Here is a 24,248-nt window from a genome sequence, read left to right as displayed (position 1 = left end):
GGAAAATTTATTTTTCCTACACAAGAAGCAGAGGAGGAAACAAATGAAGATTACCCTCTGGAAGGAGAGCCAATAGAGGAGATTCCAACTCAGGAACCTCAACAACAACTTGAATCAATAGCAACCAGCAGGCCAAAAAGAACAATAACGAAACCTGTTCGTCTCATAGAGACGGTTGCTTGTGCAACCTCAATTGTAGCTGATGATGTTCCTACCACTTATAAAGACGCTGTCCAAAGTTCAGAAGAAGATAAGTGGAGGATTGCCATGAATGATGAAATACAGTCCCTTCATCAGAATCATACATGGAGATTGGCCAATCTCTCGAAGGGAAAGAAAGCAATTGCGTGCAAATGGGTATTTGCAAAGAAAGAAGGATTTCCTAACCAAGTAGATGTTCGCTACAAAGCAAGATTGGTGGCCAAAGGATATGCTCAAAAGGAGGGAATTGATTACAATGAAGTGTTTTCTCCAGTTGTAAAACATTCCTCCATTAGAATTATGTTGGCTTTGGTAGCACAATTGGATTTGGAACTAGTTCAGATGGATGTAAAAACTGCGTTTTTACATGGAAACTTGGAGGAGGAAATCTACATGACTCAGCCAGAAGGATTCAAAGTTGCTGGAAAAGAAAATATGGTGTGCAAACTTGAAAAATTGTTGTACGGATTGAAACAATCTTCTAGACAATAGTACAAGCGATTTGACGAGTTTATGTTGCGGCAAGGGTACAAGAGAAGCAAATACGATCATTGTGTGTATTTGCACAAGCTTAAAGATGGTTCCTTTGTATATCTTCTCCTATATGTTGATGATATGTTGATAGCTTCCAAGAATTCGGAAGAAATTGATAAGTTGAAGATTCAACTGAAGAAGGAGTTCGAGATGAAGGATTTGGGTGAGGAAAAGAAAATTCTTGGCATGGAGATAATTAGAGATAGACATTCAAAGAAACTCTGTTTATCTCAAAAGGAATATTTGAAGAGAGTACTTCAACGTTTTGGCATAGATGACAAGACTAAGCCAGTTAGTACTCCACTTGCTTCCCATTTTAAGCTAAGTACTACTATGTCGCCAATGGATGAAGCTGAACGAAAGTATATGTCAAAGGTACCATACGCAAATGCTGTTGGTAGCTTGATGTATGCAATGGTTTGCACAAGGCCTGACATTTCACAAGCTATTGGAGTTATTAGCAGATATATGCACAATCCAGGAAAGGAGCATTGGCAAGCTGTGAAGTGGATTCTACGGTATATTCATAATACTGTAGATGTCAGGTTAGTTTTTGAGCAGGAAGACAATCAGTCTGTAGTTGGATATTGTGACTCAGATTTTGCGGGTGATCTGGACAAACGAATATCAACTACTGGTTATGTGTTTACTTTTGCAAAGGCACCAATTAGTTGGAAATCTACTTTGCAGTCAACAGTTGCTTTGCCTACAACAGAGGCAGAGTACATGGCTATTACAGAGGCTGTGAAAGAGGCAATTTGGCTTCAAGGATTGCTAAAGGAGCTTGGTGTTGAACAAAAAGGTATCACAATTTTTTGTGATAGTCAAAGTGTTATTCAATTAGCGAAGAACCAAGTTTATCATGCAAGGACGAAGCACATTGATGTTCGGTATCATTTCGTACGAGAAATCATAGAAGAAGGTGGAGTCACGGTGAAGAAAATTCATACTACAAAGAATCCTGCTGATATGCTGACAAAGGTGGTAACTGCGGTCAAGTTTCAACATTGTTTGAATTTGATCAACATTGTTGAAAAGTGAAGATTGAAGATGAAGACACAATCAAAATTTGTTATTGAGAGAAAATTGAAGATGTGGAATTTTGCCAAGGTGGAGATTTGTTGAATTTGGCAAAACCTTTTGTCCCACATCGGTGGGAAAAGAAAGGTTGGGGGGATTTTCCCCCTATGAAAGAAGGCTTAATGTTTAGGATTTAAACACACCTCTCATTTGCCTTCTCATCTGTTTAAGGCATTTGTATCTTCTCTCTTTAGTATTTTTTCACTTGTATTTTTGGAGTAAAATAAAATATTGGTTGTGTCCGAGGAGTAGGCAAAATTAGCCGAACCTCGTAAATTCTGGTGTTCCCTTTATTGTTGCTTTATTGTCTTATTTATTATTTGGTGGCTATCATAATTTTTGGTATAGTAGTTGTGACTTATTCACACTATGTACATTTGGCTTCCGCAACAAATAGTACTAGATCCCCACCGTGCTTATTTTATAACCTTCTATATTTAATTTGTTTTTACTAAAGCTTAAATAAGTACCTAAATAACCAGAAAATTTCACTTTGCAATAAGAAAGGTAATTTAGAGCGTTGCCTTAAAAAGTAGAGTTGCCTTTTTTATAAGTAATTCTTTCCTTAAGTTAATCGCTTAAAACTTATGATGAATTTAAGATGAGTTCGTTGATTTTGTAATGTCACTTCACTGAAAAGTTATATGGACAAGGAAATGAATCAAGTCATATTTCCTATTTTTGTTATAATTACTTTAAGAGCTGAGCAAGAACACAAAGAACCACCTGTAGCTCAGTGGATAGAGCATCTGTTTTTAGAAGGTCGTAGGTTCGACCTCTACCTGGCGTGGTACATTTTTTATACATCTTTCCTAACTTGGCCATTTCTTTTCTGTGCAGAACTATTGCCTAAGGGTGTCGGGTCGGGTTGACCCGGTTCGGACCGGTAGGTAAGGGGCAGGGCTGGGTTGGGACGGGGAAGGGATTGTGCCGGGTAGGATGTAGGTATCTGTTAACCGGACTGGTCAGAATCGGTGATGTCGAACCGATTAACCGGAACGGTTCAATGGCTATTTCAATTTTTTATTTATTTAATATAGTTGAACATTGGCAACGGTCAGCTGCCATTTTGACCGTTGCCCAATGACTATTTTGCAAGAATAGTCCTTTTTGGGCATCTTTTTCAAAAATAATACTTTTAGTATTTACTAATTTAGCCCTTTGAAAAACTATAAATATATCCCCCTCTTCTTCATTTCTTCACTCATCTCTCAGTTCTCAAACTCAAATTCTCGATTCAAGTTAAATCATGCTATATGCTTCTAGAATGCGCTTATATGTTTGGGAATACTTTGAGGTGGTAGAAGAAAATGAAGAAGTTCGCAAAGTAAAGTGCAAGAACTGTGGTCGGGTCTTAAATTTTCGTCAAAAGTGAGAGGGCACAAGCTGTTTAATGAGGCATATGAAGAGTTGTCTTGAGCGTCCTCCAGAAATTTGTATTTAAGTTAATTTGAGACAACTTGTGTTATTATAAAATTATTAGACTTATTTAAGCTTAATATTTTAGTTTTTTAGATTAATTTGAAGTATTATTATGCAATAAAAACTATGAAAGCCTTTGAAGTTTGATTTATATTTAATAATTAACCTTTGAATTTACTCTTTTTTCTTTAATTTAGTTGTAGTAAAATATAAACTTTAATTTCTAAGTTTGAATTAAAAAAAGAACTTGCAAATTATAAGTTCAAATTTTTTCCATCTTCATTGTATTCTATTATCTTAATGAAATATTTAAATATAAGGATTTTAAAGCCTTTAAAATTTATTCAAACACTCTTTTTATAAGATTATTTTTATGTTTTATATTTTTATTTTATCTTAATATAAATTACAGTAGTTATAAAAAATACAAAAAAAATTAAATAAAACCGGCCCGGCCCCTTAAGCCCGGAACCGTTCTGGTTCAATAATTCACCGGAGGGGCTAGGAGCCGGTAAAACCTGTATTACAAAACCGGTAACCAGCCCGGTCCGGAGACCAGCCAGTCTCCTTTTCAAATAGTCCAGCCCGGCCCCTTGACACCCATACTATTGCCCCTATAATCGCCTGGCTATTAGGTAAAAAGTTTGGAGTCCAATCTTTTTTCGAATTTTTCTCCTCTTTATCGAGTAATCTAATAGAACGAACCGTTTCACATTTTTATGCAAAGTACATATGCATAGATATGAATGATCGATATTTCGAGACTAATTTCCTTATAAATTGAACCGATTGAAACATAGATATGATAGTTGTAATATATCTGCTCAGGTCTATTACAAGATCCTTTTAAATCTATGGGCTAGCCAGACCTGACCATATAAAGGGCATTGGATGCATGAAATATTCTGTAATCATTTGGGGTAGGTCGCACAACCTACCCTGATGCAAGTATGTTGTTGTAGGTCACACGAAGACACCAAGGCTCCGCTCATAGGGCAGATATATTGTATTCACTAATCCCCTAGTAGAATAGAGAGGAATCACTATGGACTTTTTTTTAATTAGACAGATGTAAGTGGCTTGTTTTGGTACAAACAGCAACTAGATTTTTTTTACCGATCACTAATGATCGATATTTCGAGACTAATTTGCCTATAAATTGAACCGATTGAAACATAGATATGATAGTTGTAATATATTTGCTCAGGTCTATTACGAGATCCTTTTAAATCTATGGGCCAGCCAGACCTGAACATTTAAAGGAGCATTTCAAAGGCATTTGGATGCACGAAACATTCTATAATCATTTTGGGCAGGCCGCACAACCTACCCTGATGCAAGTATGCTGCTAATTCTACAGTTCGAACCCGTAACCTATTGGTCACACGAAGACAATTTTATTGCCGCTCCAAGGCTCCGCTCATAGGGCAAATATATTGTATTCACTTAGCTCCTAGTAGAATAGAGAGGAATCACTACGGATTATTTTTTTAATTAGACAGATGTAAGTGGCTTATTTTGGTACAAACAGCAGCTTGATTTTATGTGAGATTCCCAAGAGCATCTAGCATCAAACAAGGCTTTCAAGATACATCACACTATACATGGTAGTCAATCACAAAAAATAATCAAGATTGAAGTTGTGTTTCGCCAAAAGACTTAGAGACTTCTCCTCGTACACCTTCGATGCATATTCAAAACCATCAAACTTGTGGTCCTAAACATTTTATTAGTTGAACTTCTCAACGATTTCTGTGAAGCTTCCACTCCAATTCGTATGTCAATTTGGTTTGCTTTTCTTTAGCATTTTGGAAGATCACTTGGAGGAGGTAAGATTGATTGATTAGGGCCTCTTCCATTTTCTACAAAAAATACCATCTTTAATCCCCATGTTGTATGAACCTCCAAATGACAGTGCAAAAACCAAACACCTACATATCAAAATTACATATTACAAACAAATGAAAGCCTCTCTAAAAGGACAAATAATTAACCATAAAAATGGAAGTAAAAAGGAAATTTTACCAGGATTATCTGCTCGGAATCTAATGGCAGTCCGTCCAGCAGTTGGTACACTCATAGTATTCCTCTCAACAGGATCCACTAGGTTGAACTTCTTTGGATCATTTTTAGGATCATAATTTCCAACTCCTTTCCCAACAACAAAGAAATTAAATCCGTGTAGATGTGTTGGATGGCTCTCTGGTGCTATGATAGAAGTTCCTTGGAGCACTACCTGGACAGTTGAATTAAATTCAACTTTGTAAACTTTTGTACCATTTTGAGTCTGCAAATTTGTTGGTGGAGTGCCAGTATAGTTGAAAGGTATTGCTGGATTTTCAGGGAAATCCGTGGTGTAGACATCACTTATGTTATAGTAATGTGCTTGTAGGATAGCGGTAGTAGGCATGACAAAGGTAACATTATTGATAGCTGCCACAACTCTGCTTCCATTTTGGCATGTAGCACAAGGATTAACACCGATACCCATAGTTAGAAGCAATGAATGAACGATTATCAATGAGACATTAGCAGGGTATTTTTTCGAGTTTAGACTCCTTAGGAAGTCTACAAAAATGTTGGTCACTGGGGTAGCATTTCGAGATGGAATGGTAGTGAGAGCAGTAGGGGAAAGTGCATCAGTTCCTTGATAGTGGATTGTTCCGGTTGCAGTTAGATTATCAGTGGCTACTATAGTGTCCATAAAAGGAGATACGGCTATTAAGTACTTGCCAGCAGTCTGATCAGCAGTGAGAATGGCATTTGTCGTCTGTCCTGGAGCGATGAAAATGGTGTCGGTCTTGAAGGGTTTAACGTAAGATGCATCAACCTCAACAACAGTCAAATTGTGCCCTGCAATCTGTTAGGACCCGGTGGCACTAAACACTACTGCACAGCGGAATAAAATAAATGATCAACGAAACCAAAAATAAATGACACAATATTTAACGTGGTTCACCTAAAACGTTTAGGCTACGTCCACAAATCCGACACCAACTTCCACTAAAACATTTAGCAGGCATACAAAGAGAGACTTCCCCAATAATTTGGAGGTACAACAATTCCTGAGCTCTACCCAAAATAGTGGCGCACACAAAAGTGTTTCCCGAAAAATACCCGACTAGTATTTCTACTCACTATTTTGTCACTCCCCTGTTAGGAAACATTCCTAAAGGAACTATATCTCTCTCCCTCTCAAACTCTTTCTTCTTGAGTTTTGATATATATTTTTTTGGTGTGTTATACAATGAAATGGAAGGGGGTATTTATAGTTTTGAGATAGGGACCAAAAGTGCAAATCTCACCTACCAAGAAGGATCAATTTGCAATATTCCCATCTCACCTACCACTCATTGCATCATTGCTTATCTCACTAAGGAGAGTTGCATCATTGCTTACCTCTCCCATACATCACCATAATTGTTGGAAAAACTAACAATTCTCCCCCTTCCAACTATATGGTGGATCCACTATCCCTGCAGCTTCTCTACAGAACTCAAACTTCCCTTTCGGTAAAGTCTTGGTCAACATGTCCGATCCATTTTCGTCTGTATGGATCTTTTCAAGCCGCAACATCCTCTTCTCCAACACATCCCTGATCCAATTATATCTCACATCAATATGTTTGGATCTGGAATGGAATGAGGCATTCTTCGCAAGATGGATAGCACTTTGACTATCACAAAATAACTGATAACCGTCTTGCGAAAATCCAAGTTCAGTTAAGAACTTCTTCATCCATATCAATTCTTTGCAAGCCTCCATTGCTGCAATGAATTCAGCTTCAGTAGTTGATAATGCAACACATTTTTGCAACTTTGATTGCCATGACACAGCTCCCCCTGAAAAGTTAATCAAGTATCCTGAAGTTGATTTTCTAGAATCAACATCTCCGGCCATATCTGCATCAGTATAGCCAACCAACACAGGGTTGTCTTCTCCAAAACATAAGCATAGTTTGGAGGTTCCTCGAAGATACCTGAGAATCCACTTAACAGCATCCCAATGTTCCTTTCCTGGATTAGAAAGAAATCTACTTACCACTCCTACAGCGTGAGCGATATCTGGCCGTGTACAAACCATGGCATACATCAAACTTCCTACTGCTGAAGCATATGGAATCCGCTCCATCTTTCTTCTCTCATCATCTGTTGACGGGCTTTGCTTGGTGCTCAATCTAAAGTGGTTAGCAAGAGGACAGCTAACTGCTTTAGTTTTCTCCATGTTGAACCGTTGAAGTACCTTCTCGATGTACTTCTCCTGAGACAACCATAACTTCTTGGCTTCTCGGTCTCGCATAATCCTCATCCCAAGGATCTGTTTTGCTGGCCCCAAGTCTTTCATGGCAAAGAACTTGCTTAGCTGTTCTTTTAAGCTATTAATTCTGGAAACATTCCGGCCAACAATCAACATATCATCCACATAGAGCAATATGATGATGAAATCATCGTCAGAAAACTTCTGAGCGAACACACAATGGTCTGAAGTTGTCTTCTTGTAGCCGTGTTGCCCCATCACCGACTCGAACTTCTTGTACCACTGCCTTGGTGCCTGTTTTAAGCCATAGAGGCTTTTCCTCAATCTACAAACGCAGTCCTCTTTCCCCTTTTGCTGGAAACCGTCTGGTTGCTCCATGTATATCTCCTCTTCCAAATCACCATGTAGGAAGGCGGTTTTTACATCCATCTGCTCAACCTCCAGGTTGAGGCTTGCTGCTAATCCCAGCACCGTGCGTATTGAGGTCATTTTCACAACTGGTGAGAATATTTCATCAAAGTCAATGCCTTTCCTTTGATTGAAACCTTTGACGACCAATCTTGCTTTGAATCTCGGAAGGGAATTGTGTTCATCATGCTTCATCTTGAATACCCACTTATTCTTCAAAGCTCTCTTGCCTTTCAGCAACTTCACCAGCTCAAACGTCTTGTTCTCATGCAAGGATTTCATCTCATCTTGCATGGCTTCTATCCACTTCTCCTTATGTCCATCATCAATAGCTTCTTCAAAGCTGTCGGGTTCTCCCCCGTCAGTGAGTAACACATACTCATGTGGAGAATATCTGGTAGACTGTTGCACAACTCTTCCAGATCTTGTGTGATAATGAGTGTTATTGAGGATTGGTGGTTGAGGTTGATCCTCCTCGTCTGCATCATCATCACCATTGTCCTCGTTACCTTCAGTATCTGCTGGTTCATCTTCATTAGGAAGATCAGGGGCTTCAGGTTGATTATCCTGAACATCATCTCCAACTTGTCTCGGCACCACTGTTGGAGGCAACTCAAACTCAGCAGAATCATCAGTGGACTTCTCTACTTTGTCAATGTCTTCAATTGTTTGGTCCTCAACGAACACGACATCTCGACTCCTGACGAGCTTCTTCTGCACCGGATCATAGAACTTATAGCCAAGCATGTCTTGACCATAGCCGATGAATACACACTCCCTTGTCTTGACATCAAGTTTGCTCCTTTCATCTTTCGGAACATGGACATAGGCTTTGCAGCCAAATACCCGTAATTGATCATAAGAGATATCTCTTCCTGACCAAATCTTTTCTGGAGCCTCGTACTGAAGAGGGACACAGGGTGAATGGTTCAGCACATAGGCTGCTGTAACTAGAGCTTCACCCCAGAAAGCCTTTGGTAACTTTGAATGAGAGAGTAAACATTTGGTTCTCTCGATCAAAGTTCTGTTCATCCTCTCAGCCAAGCCATTCAACTGGGGAGTTTTAGGAGGTGTGAACTGATGTCGAATACCATGCTCTTTACAGTAAGCATCAAATTCCCTGGTATTCACCGCCATTGTCTGTCCGGATGCACTTCAACTTCTTACCAGTCTCTCTTTCCACCAAGGTCAGAAACTGTTTGAAAACTTGAAACACTTGATCCTTGGTCTTCAGCGTGTATACCCATGTCTTTCGTGAATGATCATCAATAAAGGTCACGAAATATCGGGCACCACCGAGGGACTTCTTGAAAGGTCCACATACATCTGAGTGTACCAGATCCAACACATTTTGCCTTCTGGAAGGAGGGAATCTTTTGAACGAAACTCTGTTTTGTTTCCCAGCTAAACAGTCAGCACACTTCTTCAACTGGATCTGGTTTAGACCTGGTAAGGCGTTCTTCTTTACCAAACGCGCCATTGACTTCTCACTCATGTGGCCAAGACGTCTATGCCACAACTTGATATTGCTATCATTCTCCGCAACATTTATAACTTGTTGGGAGATGCTCGCCTGGGTCACGTACAACTTTGACTGCTTCGTGCCCCGCGCCACCACCAATGAGCCCTTCATGAGCTTCCATTGGCCATTATGGAAGGTATTGCAGTAACCTTCCTCATCGAGCTTGTCTACGGAGATCAGATTCAGGCGCATATCTGGAACATGCCTGACATCTCTTAAAAGTAGCTTCATCCCATTCATGGTCTCTAGGCAAACATCACCTTTGCCTACAACTGTTGAGAAATTGGCATTTCCCATCTTTACACGACCAAAGTCTCCAGGTGTGTAAGATGAGAAGAGTTCTCTCCGTGGAGTCGCATGAATGGTAGCCCCACTATCAATCACTCAGGTCATCTCTTGGGTTGTCAGATTGATAATGTCGTCATCGTAGACAACGTTGAACTCACCAAAGGAGTTCGTTTCATCATCACTGCTTTCTTCGGGCTTCACCTTTTTGCCTTTGTTCTTCTTCTGGTCATTCTGGAACTGTCGGCAAAATCTTTTGATATGCCCCTTCTTTTTGCAGTAATGGCACTCAACATTTGCAAATTTGTTGGATTTACCTCTGCTCTTATCTCTGTTACTCTGGCTCTTATTTTGACTTCTCCCCCTGGTCGTAACAGCCAACACCTCTGACTGTGAAGAAGATGTTCCTTGTGATCGGCGTCTCATTTCTTCATTCAGAATGCCACTCTTGATTGTCTCCATGTTTACCACACCGTTGGGTGCAGAATTGGTGATTGAAACCTTCAAGGTTTCCCATGACTCTGGGAGTGTTGCCAGCACCATAAGAGCAAGTACCTCGTCATCGAACTTTATGCCCATTCCCGACAACTGGTCGACAATCCCTTGTATTTCATTAAGGTGATCTGCCACAGTTGTCCCTTCTACATATTTTACTTGCATTAATTTTGTCAAGTAAAATAATTTGTTGTTACCTGTTTTAGAGGCATACAACTCTTCGAGCTTGTCCCATAACGACCTTGCATGTGTCACACCAGAAATGTGGTTGTACACATTGTCTTCAACAAATTGCCGTATGTAGCCGCACACTTGGTTGTGCTCAAATTCCCAGTCCTCGTCTGACTTATCTTCAGGTTTCTGAGAACTGAACACCGGCAGGTGCATCTTTGTCACGAACAGGAGATCCTTCATCTTGTTTCTCCATAAGTGATAATTTGTGCCATTTAGGTTGACCATCTTGCTTGTCCTCGCCTCCATTTAGATCAGAATTTGACAGACTTCTGCAATCTAAAAAAAATTCTGACGGTGAATAGTAACCGTGGATATGAATAGTGCTCGTATGGATGAATAGTACTCGTACGTATGAATAGTACCGTACGTATGAATAGTACTCTAACCAAAGCTCTGATACCACTTGTTAGGACCCGGTGGCACTAAACACTACTGCACAGCGGAATAAAATAAATGATCAACGAAACCAAAAATAAATGACACAATATTTAACGTGGTTCACCTAAAACGTTTAGGCTACGTCCACAAATCCGACACCAACTTCCACTAAAACATTTAGCAGGCATACAAAGAGAGACTTCCCCAATAATTTGGAGGTACAACAATTCCTGAGCTCTACCCAAAATAGTGGCGCACACAAAAGTGTTTCCTGAAAAATACCCGACTAGTATTTCTACTCACTATTTTGTCACTCCCCTGTTAGGAAACATTCCTAAAGGAACTATATCTCTCTCCCTCTCAAACTCTTTCTTCTTGAGTTTTGATATATTTTTTTTTGGTGTGTTATACAATGAAATGGAAGGGGGTATTTATAGTTTTGAGATAGGGACCAAAAGTGCAAATCTCACCTACCAAGAAGGATCAATTTGCAATATTCCCATCTCACCTACCACTCATTGCATCATTGCTTATCTCACTAAGGAGAGTTGCATCATTGCTTACCTCTCCCATACATCACCATAATTGTTGGAAAAACTAACACAATCTTGAAAAAGAGATCTTCGTTCAACGCAGCATTAATAATACGGAGCAAGTAGGTCTTGCCACTCTCCACATGTAGGGTGTAACCTGCATATTAACCATAATCCCGGTCAGCAGATATCATTTTGATCCTTCATCAGGCCATTAAGTGCATATAATCTTTTATCTTTAGTACATTTTACACCATCATAGTTTGAACTTAATACGATGGAAGATCTTCCTGAATTATTTGTCCTGTATAATTTTCATGCAAACACAGGAATATCACTAAATGTATTTGATTAATATATATTGTTTTTCCTGAAAAGGTGTTTTGCTGTAGTACTTTTATCCAGTTCAAACATAAAGTACAGTACCCTTTGAAGGACAATTTGGTGCAGGTCCAGGATGACCATTGATGGTGTGTGCATCTGATACATTGGGAGCCACTCCCATTTTCATGGCTTGATTGATTACTGCCTCAACATCTGAATTCCACCATTCTCCTGCAATTCAAGACTTCCATTAGAAAAAACAACTACATTGTCTCTGATGTATAGCATGGATCTTCTGCTTTTCTGCATATCTTAGCTACAAGTAGAGACTATAACAAAGTGGAGTAAAAGGAATTTAATGTTAACTAATATTATAATCTCTTCCTTTTGCGGCTTGGGGAATAGATAAGGAACGCGTCATTTGGGCAAGATGACGAAGGCACCATGTACCGTTGCCCTTTGCCAGTTGATATGTGCATGCCAAAGAAGGGTACCTCTTTGCCCAGTGAGGGTGAAGTTACGACCTTCTTGTTTGTTTATGTCATATTTATATGATCCGTGATAAAGTCAGTTGTTGTTTTTTCCTATTTAAGATGGCTAAAATAGTTGATTTATCATACCAATGGATGGTAACATTGTCTTGGACATGGTTGACAACCCTTACAAGCACTGTATCATCTTCTCTAGCATAGAGAGTTGGCCCTGGAAATTTTCCATTTACAGTGATAATGGGCTTAGTTGCACACAATCTTGTTGTATTTTTCTTCACCACCTACATAAAGTAGAGCATAATGATGAAAATTTATCTTCATGCCCAAACTTTAAGTTTGAATTTCCTAGTTGCTGATCATTTTAACAGAGTATGGTAATTAGTAAGATACCTTAATAATATGTTATGTAGTGCACTTACAGTGAACTTGTAATGACGAACAATCGACTCCACAAATGCAGGAAAAAATGAAGTTGCAAGAGCCACCAGAACAACAGCTCGAATCAAAGATGCCATGTGTGTTTCTCTAAGTGTCACTCCTTTTACACAGAAAATTGACCAAGATGACATTATAAAGGAATAGAGTATATTGATGCTGTTGAAATGTCAAATATTTCAGCTTCCCACATCGGTGGGTTAGCAATAGTTGGGGGGATTTTCCCTCTATAAAAGAAGGCTTAATGTTTAGGATTTAAACACACCTCTCATTTGCCTTCTCATCTGTTTAAGGCATTTGTATCTTCTCTCTTTAGTATTATTTCACTTGTATTTTTGGAGTGAAATAAAATATTGGTTGTGTCCGAGGAGTAAGCAAAATTAGCCGAACCTCGTAAATTCTGGTGTTCCCTTTATTGTTCCTTTATTGTCTTATTTATTATTTGGTGGCTGTCATAATTTTTGGTATAGTAGTTGTGACTTATTCACACTATATACAGTTGGCTTCCGCAACAATTGGTATCAGAGCCAAGGTACTGTCTAAGTATGCTTTGTGGTTGCAGCATAGTCTGATCTTCCACATCAGAAAAGATTTATCTTGGTAACTGAGTCAAGGTTCTGTCTGAGTATGCTCTGTGGTTGCAGCTTAGTCTGATCTTCCACACCAGAAAGGAAATAATCTTGATTTGTGTTGTCAGCTATTAAATAATATTTGTGTCAAAGATGGGAGACAATAAACAAGAAGAATCTACATCAAGTGTCAACAATACGTCATCATTGGCATCTTCGCTTATGACAAGAATTGTGTCAAATGCGAAATTTGCGGTAGAAATATTTGACGGGTTCGGACATTTTGGGATGTGGCAAGGCGAGGTTCTAGATGTCCTTTTTCAACAAGGTCTAGATCTGGCCATTGAAGAAAAGAAACCAGATGTTATTGGAGAAGAAGATTGGAGAATTATCAACCGTGTTGCTTGCGGTACCATTCGATCCTACCTTGCTAGAGAGCAGAAATATCCATACACAAAGGAAACTTCTGCAAGTAAATTACGGAAAGCACTAGAGGATAAATTTTTGAAGAAAAATAGTCAAAATAAATTGTACATAAAGAAGAGACTGTTTCACTTCACCTTTGTTCCTGGTACCACGATGAATGAACATATCACCAGTTTCAATAAGTTGGTCACAGATTTGCAAAATATGGATACAACTTATGATGATGGTGACTTGGCCTTAATGTTGTTGGCGTCACTTCCTGATGAGTACGAGCACCTTGAAACTACTCTACTCCATGGAAATGACGAAATTTCTCTCAGAGAAGTTTGTTCGGCTTTGTACAGCTATGAACAAAGAAAGCGAGAAAAACAGAAGGGCGGAGAAGGAGAAGCACTATTTGTGAGGAGTCGTCCTCAAAATCAAACGAGGACAAAGAAGGGAAGATCCAAGTCAAGATCCAGACCCAGCAAGGACGAATGTGCCTTTTGTCGAGAAAAGGGGCACTGGAAGAAAGACTGTCCGAAGTTGAAGAATAAGGCCAAACATAACAATGGAAAAGCCATTATGGATTCAAATATAGCTGATTGTGATGATTCAGACTTCTCATTAGTTACAACAGAGTCATCAACATCATCAGACATATGGTTGATGGACTCGGCTTGTAGCTATCATATGTGTCCCAACAAGGACTGGTTCGTAGATTTTCAAGAAGGAGAATATGGAGTCATCCACACAGCGGACAACAGCCATCTTACCTCATATGGAATTGGTTCAATACGATTAAGGAACCATGATGGAATGATCAGAACATTAACAGATGTTCGATATGTACCGGATTTGAAGAAGAATCTCATTTCTGTGGGAGCCCTAGAATCAAAAGGGTTCAAAATTATTGCAGAAAATGGAGTAATGAGAGTATGCTCCGGTGCACTAGTGGTAATGAAGGCTAATCGGAAGAATAATAATATGTATCGCTATCGTGGCAGTACAGTTATTGGGACAGCGACAGTGACATCCAGTGACGACAAAGAGGCAGAAGCAACCAAGCTATGACACATGCGCTTGGGACATGCTGGAGGAAAATCCTTGAAAACTCTATCAGATCAAGGATTGTTAAAAGGAGTAAAGGCTTGCAACTTGGATTTTTGTGAGCATTGTGTCAAAGGGAAACAGACAAGGGTTAAATTTGGTACAGCGATCCATAATACTAAAGGCATTTTGGATTATGTACACTCTGATGTTTGGGGTCCTTCCAAAACACCTTCATTGGGTGGGAAGCACTATTTTGTAACCTTTGTTGATGAATTTTCTCGAAGAGTGTGGGTGTATACAATGAAAAACAAAGATGAAATGCTGGGAATTTTTCTCAAATGGAAGACGATGATGGAGAATCAAACAGGCAAGAGGATCAAGTGTATTCGCACAAACAATGGAGGTGAATACAAAAATGATCATTTCAATAAGGTCTGTCAAAATGATGGCATCGTCCGACACTTCACTGTCAGACATACACCACAACAGAATGGAGTGGCTGAACGTATGAGCCGGACCTTGCTGGAGAAGGTACGGTGTTTGTTGTCCAATGCTGGCTTGGGCAAAGAATTTTGGGCTGAGGCGGTTACATATGCATGCCACCTCATTAATCGCTTACCATCTGCTGTTATTGATGGCAAGACACCATTTGAAAAATGGTATGGAAAGTCTGCTTTAGATTATGACTCTTTGCACGTATTTGGCTCAACTGCATATTATCATGTGACGGAGTCAAAATTGGATCCAAGAGCAAAGAAGGCTATTTTTATGGGAATTACTTCTGGAGTCAAAGGATATCGCTTATGGTGTCCTATGACAAAGAAAGTAATATTCAGCAGGGATGTTACCTTTGATGAATCTGCTATGGTAAATAAGGTAACAGAAGACACCAAACAAAATAAAGGTGCTTCTAAGCAGGTGGAGTTTGAGGGAAAATTTATTTTTCCTACATAAGAAGCAGAGGAGGAAACAAATGAAGATTACCCTCTGGAAGAAGAGCCAGTAGAGGAGATTCCAACTCAGGAATCTCAACAACAACTTGAATCAATAGCAACCAGCAGGCCAAAAAGAACAATAACGAAACCTGTCCGTCTCATAGAGACGGTTGCTTGTGCAACCTCAATTGTAGCTGATGATGTTCCTACCACTTATAAAGATATTGTCCAAAGTTCAGAAGAAGATAAGTGGAGGATTGCCATGAATGATGAAATACAGTCCCTTCATCAGAATCATACATGGAGATTGGCCAATCTCCCGAAGGGAAAGAAAGCAATTGGGTGCAAATGGGTATTTGCAAAGAAGGAAGGATTTCCTAACCAAGTAGATGTTCGCTACAAAGCAAGATTGGTGGTCAAAGGATATGCTCATAAGGAGGGAATTGATTACAATGAAGTATTTTCTCCAGTTGTAAAACATTCCTCCATTAGAATTATGTTGGCTTTGGTAGCACAATTAGATTTGGAACTAGTTCAGATGGATGTAAAAACTGCATTTTTACATGGAAACTTGGAAGAGAAAATCTACATGACTCAGCCAGAAGGATTCAAAGTTGCTGGAAAAGAAAATATGGTGTGCAAACTTGAAAAATCGTTGTACGGATTGAAACAATCTTCTAGACAATGGTACAAGCGATTTGACGAGTTTATGTTGCGGCAAGGGTACAAGAGAAGCAAATACGATCATTGTGTGTATTTGCACAAGCTTAAAGATGGTTCCTTTGTATATCTTCTCCTATATGTTGATGATATATTGATAGCTTCCAAGAATTCGGAAGAAATTGATAAGTTGAAGATTCAACTGAAGAAAGAGTTCGAGATGAAGGATCTCGGTGAGGCAAAGAAAATTCTTGGCATGGAGATAATTAGAGATAGACGTTCAAAGAAACTCTGTTTATCTCAGAAAGAATATTTGAAGAGAGTACTACAACGTTTTGGCGTAGATGACAAGACTAAGCCAGTTAGTACTCCACTTGCTCCCCATTTTAAGCTAAGTACTACTATGTCGCCAATGGATGAAGCTGAACGAGAGTATATGTCAAAGGTACCATACGCAAATGCTGTTGGTAGCTTGATGTATGCAATGGTTTGCACAAGGCCTGACATTTCACAAGCTGTTGGAGTTATTAGCAGATATATGCACAATCCAGGGAAGGAGCATTGACAAGCTGTGAAGTGGATTCTACGGTATATTCATAATACTGTAGATGTCGGGTTAGTTTTTGAGCAGGAAGACAATCAGTTTGTAGTTGGATATTGTGACTCAGATTTTGCGGGTGATATGGACAAACGAAGATCAACTACTGGTTATGTGTTTACTTTTGCAAAGGCACCAGTTAGTTGGAAGTCTACTTTGTAGTCAACAGCTGCTTTGTCTACAACAGAGGCAGAGTACATGGCTATTACAGAGGCTGTGAAAGAGGCAATTTGGCTTCAAGGATTGCTAAAGGAGCTTGGTGTTGAACAAAAAGGTATCACAATTTTTTGTGATAGTCAAAGTGCTATTCAATTAGCGAAGAACCAAGTTTATCATGCAAGGACGAAGCACATTGATGTTCGGTATCATTTCGTACGAGAAATCATAGAAGAAGGTGGAGTCACGGTGAAGAAAATTCATACTACGGAGAATCCTGCTGATATGCTGACAAAGGTGGTGACTGCGGTCAAGTTTCAACATTGTTTGGATTTGATCAACATTGTTGAACACTGAAGATTGAAGATGAAGACACAACCAAAATTTGTTATAGAGAGAAAATTGAAGACGTGGAATTTTTGCCAAGGTGGAGATTTGCTGAAATGTCAAATATTTCAGCTTCCCACATCGGTGGGTTAGCAATAGTTGGGGGATTTTCCCCTATAAAAGAAGGCTTAATGTTTAGGATTTAAACACACCTCTCATTTGCCTTCTCATCTGTTTAAGGCATTTGTATCTTCTCTCTTTAGTATTATTTCACTTGTATTTTTGGAGTGAAATAAAATATTGGTTGTGTCCGAGGAGTAAGCAAAATTAGCCGAACCTCGTAAATTCTGGTGTTCCCTTTATTGTTGCTTTATTGTCTTATTTATTATTTGGTGGCTGTCATAATTTTTGGTATAGTAATTGTGACTTATTTACACTATATACATTTGGCTTCCGCAACAGATGCTACGTCGTTTTACCCGGTTAGGTGAGTGAACAAGTCCAGGTATGCACAAAAGTTTTCTTGCATATTACATAAAGTAGTCTTTTGATCTATGAATCCAGGCTCCTTTGAAATCACTAATTCTTGTTTGAAATCATACCATCACAGAGTACGTATTCCAGCACATATATTCGTGGTTGATTGCTCAACTGTTTCAGTCATTTTGCATTTAAACAGAAGCAATCTTGAAACTATGTTTTGAATTGAATGTGGATAGTTACTTGGAGAACGATTAAGGAAAGCAACTCTAGTTTGTATTTCATCTTAAACACTAGACAAGATCACAACCCTTCTATTCTTTATATATTAGTACAATAGCCTCAACTGAAGCTAGTATTTTTGACACTATCACGTGAAAAACTACTAAATTTTCAATAAATATTAAACCCTAAACCCATAATTTCAGAAGTACAAATTCAGTTTAAGAACCTTAAAAGTTGAACCGATCAAATTTAAATTTTAGATTCGTCTCTGGCGAGGGCCATAATGCATAATATGAAGTAGTTATACTGCATAGAAGATGGTGAAATGAAACTACACAATGGTATGTAAATACTAATTTCATCTAGAAGATTGTTAATGATGAAGCAGTCTATTAGTTGAGAAATAGTTTTCATTGATTAGGAAAATCCTTCAACATTTGCGGTTTAAATGCTCTAAATGAGGATTTGCTGGAAAATTAGACGTGTAATACAGTAACAGCTCATCCCTTGCTCCCTCCCCCCCTCAAAATCAACTTTTGTTTTCCTCATTATCATTTTTAATGAAACAGAATAAAATTGGTAGACAAGCTACAACAACTCTCTATCTTGGTCTTTTCTACACGATAAATATAGATATGAAAAAACACAAAAATTTTAACGATTATTAAATTCTGAACCGTAATTTCAAAAGTAAAATGAATTCGGTGAACGAAAGGCATTTGAATCTTTTCAGATTGGAGTTGTCCAGGCATAGGGAACCAGCTGGAACTGGTTAATAGTAAACTTAAATCATAGAATAATTATAGCCTAGAGGCAGATTAGATTATTTTAGGCTCAAAATAAAAAACTGAATAACTTCTAAATTGACTTTTCATTTATTTTGGCATCTGTTAAAGCACGCAGCAAAAATATATGTTCAATCTATTCTCCAGTACAGTCACTTCTGAAAGGAGGCACAAATAGCATACTTGATTCTATTAATACAAGATTTATAAAGAAATCCCAAGTAATCCATAATTGTGTCCTCTGATGCACCTTCCAGTGGATTTATTTCAAATGTCCAGTTGACAAGAGTTGTATTATCTTCATAATCAAAGAGTTTTAGTGAATTTGTTGATCCATCAAGACCTACATTGCTTGCTTCCATTTTGTAAACATAACTATGTGATGAAATGTCCATAGAAATTAGTTTTTCCTTAATCCAGGACCTGTCTCCATCCTTTTGAGGGAACATGAAACCAGAAACTAGCCGAACGTAGCCTGGAATTCCTTCTTCTCCAGCTAAATCAGTGCATCTTTCCACCATTGGCATCCATTCGGACAGTCTACTACTTTGTGATACTAAGTTCCACACTTGGTCAATTGGAGCCTCTACTAATCCTCCAACTGATCCACGCCATTTCTCGTCCTTCTGTAGAAAATTAGAACAGTTAACATATGAACTTTAACTATTAAGTACGTATATAGAAACAAGAAATAGAATAACAACAAACTCAACAGAGAAATTAATAAGAGACTGCTATTTAAAAGAATTAAAGAAAGACAGAACCTGATATTCCTTACTGAAAAGAAATTCAAACTATATAGTTTTTCTTTCTCGCACAGTTAAATATTTGGAATTAAAGACACCTCAAGTCATTTGCAAATATCTATTACACTATACTAATCATGTTGGGGCAAAGAAAACCAAAGGGTGTTGTACCATCTCCATCTGTTTCTTCAATCAGTCGCTTCCCGAAGCTCATTCCTTTCTGGAAACTAGTAGATCCAGAGCTGCCTTTGGTCTGGTTTGCTAAACAACCTATTGTCTCCCTTAAGGAGAAGATTTCAAATAAACTGCCAAGAACTGCTGCTACTTAATAGTTCCAAACTTTTCTTGTTATGGTATCCTAAGAAAGAACGAAATCATTCGAGCTTGGACTATGTTTACAAGGAGTTTGAGATTAAAATCAGATAACTTCAAGGCCAAGTTTCTTAGCTACTATCAGCACTTAAAGTAGTTTAACAGGAGGATGTCAAATAGCGAGCCACAAGTTAGTGCTTCTGTGTGAAATGACTTTTAACATTAGGTGAGTCCTCTTGCTATACCTTTCATTAACAAATGCTAATTTTGCTGGATTAGACTGAAGCTTTATTCTTCTTCAGGAAAGTTAGTTAAATCCATGCCTAGTGGTGGCAAAATGGTTAAAATAAAACGGTTAACCAACCATATTATCCACTAAAAAATGGGTTGGATAATAAACTTTTTAAAAATGGTTCAAATATGGATAAGAAGCATATTATCCATTTAGAAAATGGATAACTAATGGGTTTAACTTTTACATTTGTAAAGCCTCAATTTGGGGGTCCCTCAAGTTTAGAAGACCAGTAATTCTCCCAAAAGTGATCATATTCAACAAGTCATGGACAATATGGTTACCCATATTATTCTCCCGTTAACCCGTTTTTTTATCCATATTAAATATGGGTCAGGTCGGATAATTTATCCGTTTTTTTCGACCGGAAGCATATCCGACCTGACCCGCCCATTTGCCACTCCTACCTGTGATCCTAGCTCTATCCGAAGTCTCATTTGTGCATTAGTTAACAAACAGAATTGAGTTTGATTAGTAAGGGGATGAAGCTACATAAACCAATTTATGATACTTCAACTTAAATTGAATGATACAGCCATAAAATCATCTCTCTTTGTGCCCTCCAGCATTTGAGAGAGTTGCCGTACAAGATTATATTTCAGAAACAAAGACTCGCCAAGAAAAATATAGGAAAAGAAAACTGTTTGACTCCCGTTTTCTTCACAAGTTTGACATCTTAACCTTGATCCCTCATAGAACAACATCCTTGAAATTTTATACATGGAAATTTAGATATTTCTAGAAAGAATAATGTCGAGGCTGCGGTCAAGCCCTCAATTAGGCAGCACAGCAGCACCAACTGGTTGGGCAGCCTTAAGCCTTGAAGATCCACAGAGTGTTTCTTCAAAGCGGATAATCTCATTCTTGGAACCGTATGCTACTTGAGTTCTCTCATCAAGAGTTCCTATCACCTTGTCTAGAACTGACTGTTTCCCATCGCTGCTATAACCTCCAGCTTTCTCTATCAAGAATCCTAAAGGTGCAACTTCAAATAGCAGTCTTAGCTTGGCTTTGGCAGTTGGAGATGTCACATTTGTGAAAATTCCTTTCTCCTTCACAATTATCTGCACATTTGACAAGAAGAAGAAGTGTGAATTTACTTTAAAGGGTACTTGAGCTCGAAAGAGTACTTAATGAAATTACCTGGTTAACATCAGGCACCATTCCTCCGGTGTATCTCAAGGTGTATTTCTCTTTGACATAGTAATCAATCAGCTGTTGTAAAGAATTAAACGTCGTAACAATGAGTGATGTCAGTGGAATAGATACTAGGTAGGCATACAAATGTAATTAGTTGAAAAGAAAACTGAATATTGATAGTCAAACCTTGGCATAATCAGCATTGTCAAATGTAGCTCTCAAATTTCCAGGGGAAAACATTTTTCCTTCTCCAATTTCTGTTGTGTCCTTGACATGTTGCCATTTCCCTGACAACCAAATGAAACATGATTAGAATCTTGAGATAAGAGGAAACCAACTAAGTTTGGATTTGTGAATTTAAATATACATGTTTAAAGAATAGTCTCTAGCTGCATTATCTTTGAAAATCTTGTTTACAAAATTCCAAATTCTGTCAACATGTCTGCTCAATGTTGTTCTATCGTTGTTTCAAGAGTAGGGATCGATGGATTTAAGATACTTTCTGCAATTACTTTTATATTAAACTTTGAACATAGTGAAATAGGAGCATATCGCGAAATGTTAATGTTCAAACCTTCATCAAGGAGGAGGAATTCGTGGGTGCCAGGAACGTCTTTAAGAGCAAGAACATATGTAGTACGAGGTCCAAATATACCCATGGCCGCAGCGACTTGGTCTCTTCCTGTGATACCTGTTAGCTTATCTCCAGGCCACACACCAAATATGGTTCCAACTGTGAAGTTTGTGTCCACAATACTTGATCCATCAAGTGGATCAAAAGCAACACTAAATCCTCCTGTTCTCATTTTGACACATCAGCTTTGTAGTATATCTTTATGAAAAGTATTTAGTGCTAAAGGAATAGTATCTATCTATTAATTTAAACAAACCTTCAGCAGGGCCTCCCATGTCTTGGAGCTCAGGGACTTCCTCAGAAGAAGCATATTTGCAGACGTGTGAATAAGTCAAGGCCTAAACACAATTTTTAATTTTGTCAAACTGTGATGAAAATTAAAAGTTACTATATACTTATTGATGGAGTATATAAGCAGTGATCATGCATACGTCGAAAAGGAGCTTGTTTGCAAGCATATCAACAGCAAGCTGCCCATCTCCAAAAGAGTTGACACAAGCTGTTCCTCCACAAGAAGCTGTTCTGACTTTAAAGGCAATTGTTCTGAGTGCTTCTCCCATACATAACATTAGACTGATCAGCCCCTTATCTGATGTTGATTTTGTAAGAAATTCTTCCTGCCACAAATATATATATATATATAGACCAAATCATTACTTATTTTTATGAGATTCCACTTTCTTAAAAAAATTAGACTAATGAACAAACTTACCAGGCTATCACCAATCTCACATTTAGTCATTAGGGAATAGCTTTTAGTCTTAGAAACATTGAGTGATGATTTAGGGGCAACGTGCAATGATTCCCCAAATAAAGAGCTTGATTTCAGACTCTGCAACAAAATCATACTGCCATTGTTATTAAATTTTAATACTATATACTTACTCAAAAAATACAACCAAATATATATAATATGTACCCTGATGCTGAATGATGGGGAAATGGACCTAGGAGCTGCTAGTGCAGTAGTTGAATATTGTTGAGAAGAAACATTTGGGAGGAGATCTGCACGTGCGCAGCACGTGACACTAGTCTCCATTATTGTGAATTAAGCTTTTACACTGTCACTGAGGAAGAAGAAAATATGCAAGAGACTAAAGTTTCAGCCTCTAATTGTTTTGGTGCATGGAAACAGGGGCAGTGGGGGAAATTAAAGAATTGGAGATAAGCAGTTAATGGGATGGTGCCACGTGGATGATACTGTACAGATTATAAGTGTATGGGATGAGATTAATGAGTATCACTCGTATATTTGTGGCACAAATATCAAAAGAGATATGGTTACGATGAATGGTGACCCATTTCTTTTTGTTTTTACTCCTACTAGACAATTTGGATTTTGGCATGGCCTTGTTACTTGTTACGCTCCCTGTCATGCTATTAGAGTTTAGTGACTTTAGGAAGTTGGAATAACTAAAGGAAGAATACATTTTCAAATAAGTACTTTTGAGGAGAAGCAGAAAAAGGTAGCTTTTCTCCGAGTGATAAAAATATATTTAGAAGTAATTTTGAAAAACTTGGTCAAACACTAATTGCTGCTCAGAAATACTTTTTAAATTAATTATTCAAACACAAATTACTTCTCACCAAAAGCACTTTTGAGAAAAAGAACTTCTCAAAATAAGCTGATTTTTGCAGCTTGGCCAAATATATCCCTGTACTATTAGAAATAGTTTAATAATATCCTCCATTTGAGTATTCATTCAATTATATCCTTACCGTTATAATTTGATACTGATTTTCCCCTAATTTAGATAGAGGGACATATGGCATCGTTAGAACAACTACACCCACCCCCGATTTTAATACCCGGCTCGAATTAAAACCAACCCTAATTTTTACCCATAACTTCTACAACCAAACAAATGGCAATTGGGGCCCACACCCACCCTCATCGTCTTCTTCATCTCTTCAAAATTCTAAATTCCCACCATGGTTATGCCCGACAGACATATCAGCCCCATCATGCACATAAAGAACATGACAACGTCATTTATGCTAACTCCATGCATCTTTTTCTGCGCAAACACAAACGTGGGTCAAATTTCTCAGACCCTTTCAAATTAGAATTTATAGGTAACTCTTTATGATACCATATTACAGTGAAAATGACATAAAATCAACTACCCAGCTGAGTTAAAGAGCTTAAGATGACATAAAATTAACTACCTAGCAGAGTTAGGGAGCTTAAGACTTCAGTAGCACAAAAGGGTAATAAATTAAAGCATATGCTAAAATAGAGAAGAGACTTCTTAAATTTCAAAAAAATGTTCTATGGATCACACTCCTCTTTAATCCCCACTATTAAATCTAATGGATCAGAGTTATTTGG

The 24,248-nt window shown here is 38.2% G+C and overlaps 3 protein-coding genes across 4 annotated transcripts; all 3 read right to left on the bottom strand.

The window, feature by feature from the left end:
- Positions 1-4,599: 4,599 nt before the first annotated feature.
- On the bottom strand, positions 4,600-12,714 carry LOC107797193 (laccase-4-like). The gene is made up of 6 exons (XM_075254845.1): positions 12,584-12,714; positions 12,294-12,445; positions 11,776-11,904; positions 11,421-11,506; positions 5,263-6,097; positions 4,600-5,168 (listed from the first exon to the last, which is right to left on the bottom strand). Exons 2-6 carry the CDS (start codon positions 12,319-12,321, stop codon positions 5,038-5,040), a joined length of 1,209 nt encoding a protein of 402 aa, XP_075110946.1. The 5' UTR covers positions 12,322-12,445; positions 12,584-12,714; the 3' UTR covers positions 4,600-5,037.
- A 6,123-nt stretch (positions 12,715-18,837) lies between these two features.
- On the bottom strand, positions 18,838-20,115 carry LOC107816145 (lachrymatory-factor synthase-like). 2 transcript variants are annotated; one of them, XM_075254380.1, is made up of 2 exons: positions 19,710-20,115; positions 18,838-19,415 (listed from the first exon to the last, which is right to left on the bottom strand). In XM_075254380.1, the coding sequence occupies exons 1-2, from the start codon at positions 19,716-19,718 to the stop codon at positions 18,945-18,947; spliced, it is 480 nt and encodes a 159-aa protein (XP_075110481.1). In that variant the 5' UTR covers positions 19,719-20,115; the 3' UTR covers positions 18,838-18,944. The 2 variants fall into 2 exon arrangements, with proteins under 2 accessions (XP_075110481.1, XP_016497320.1); XM_016641834.2 differs by having other exon boundaries at positions 18,846-19,418; positions 19,710-20,064.
- A 516-nt stretch (positions 20,116-20,631) lies between these two features.
- On the bottom strand, positions 20,632-23,143 carry LOC107816146 (sedoheptulose-1,7-bisphosphatase, chloroplastic). Its single transcript, XM_016641835.2, has 8 exons — positions 22,836-23,143; positions 22,629-22,748; positions 22,348-22,533; positions 22,173-22,254; positions 21,857-22,078; positions 21,469-21,569; positions 21,286-21,357; positions 20,632-21,206 (listed from the first exon to the last, which is right to left on the bottom strand). The coding sequence occupies exons 1-8, from the start codon at positions 22,953-22,955 to the stop codon at positions 20,916-20,918; spliced, it is 1,194 nt and encodes a 397-aa protein (XP_016497321.2). The 5' UTR covers positions 22,956-23,143; the 3' UTR covers positions 20,632-20,915.
- Between the last annotated feature and the right edge of the window lie 1,105 nt (positions 23,144-24,248).

This window comes from Nicotiana tabacum, chromosome 6 (assembly GCF_000715075.1).
Source record: "Nicotiana tabacum cultivar K326 chromosome 6, ASM71507v2, whole genome shotgun sequence".
NCBI lineage: Eukaryota > Viridiplantae > Streptophyta > Magnoliopsida > Solanales > Solanaceae > Nicotiana > Nicotiana tabacum.
This window is presented reverse-complemented; position numbering and strand designations above follow the sequence as displayed.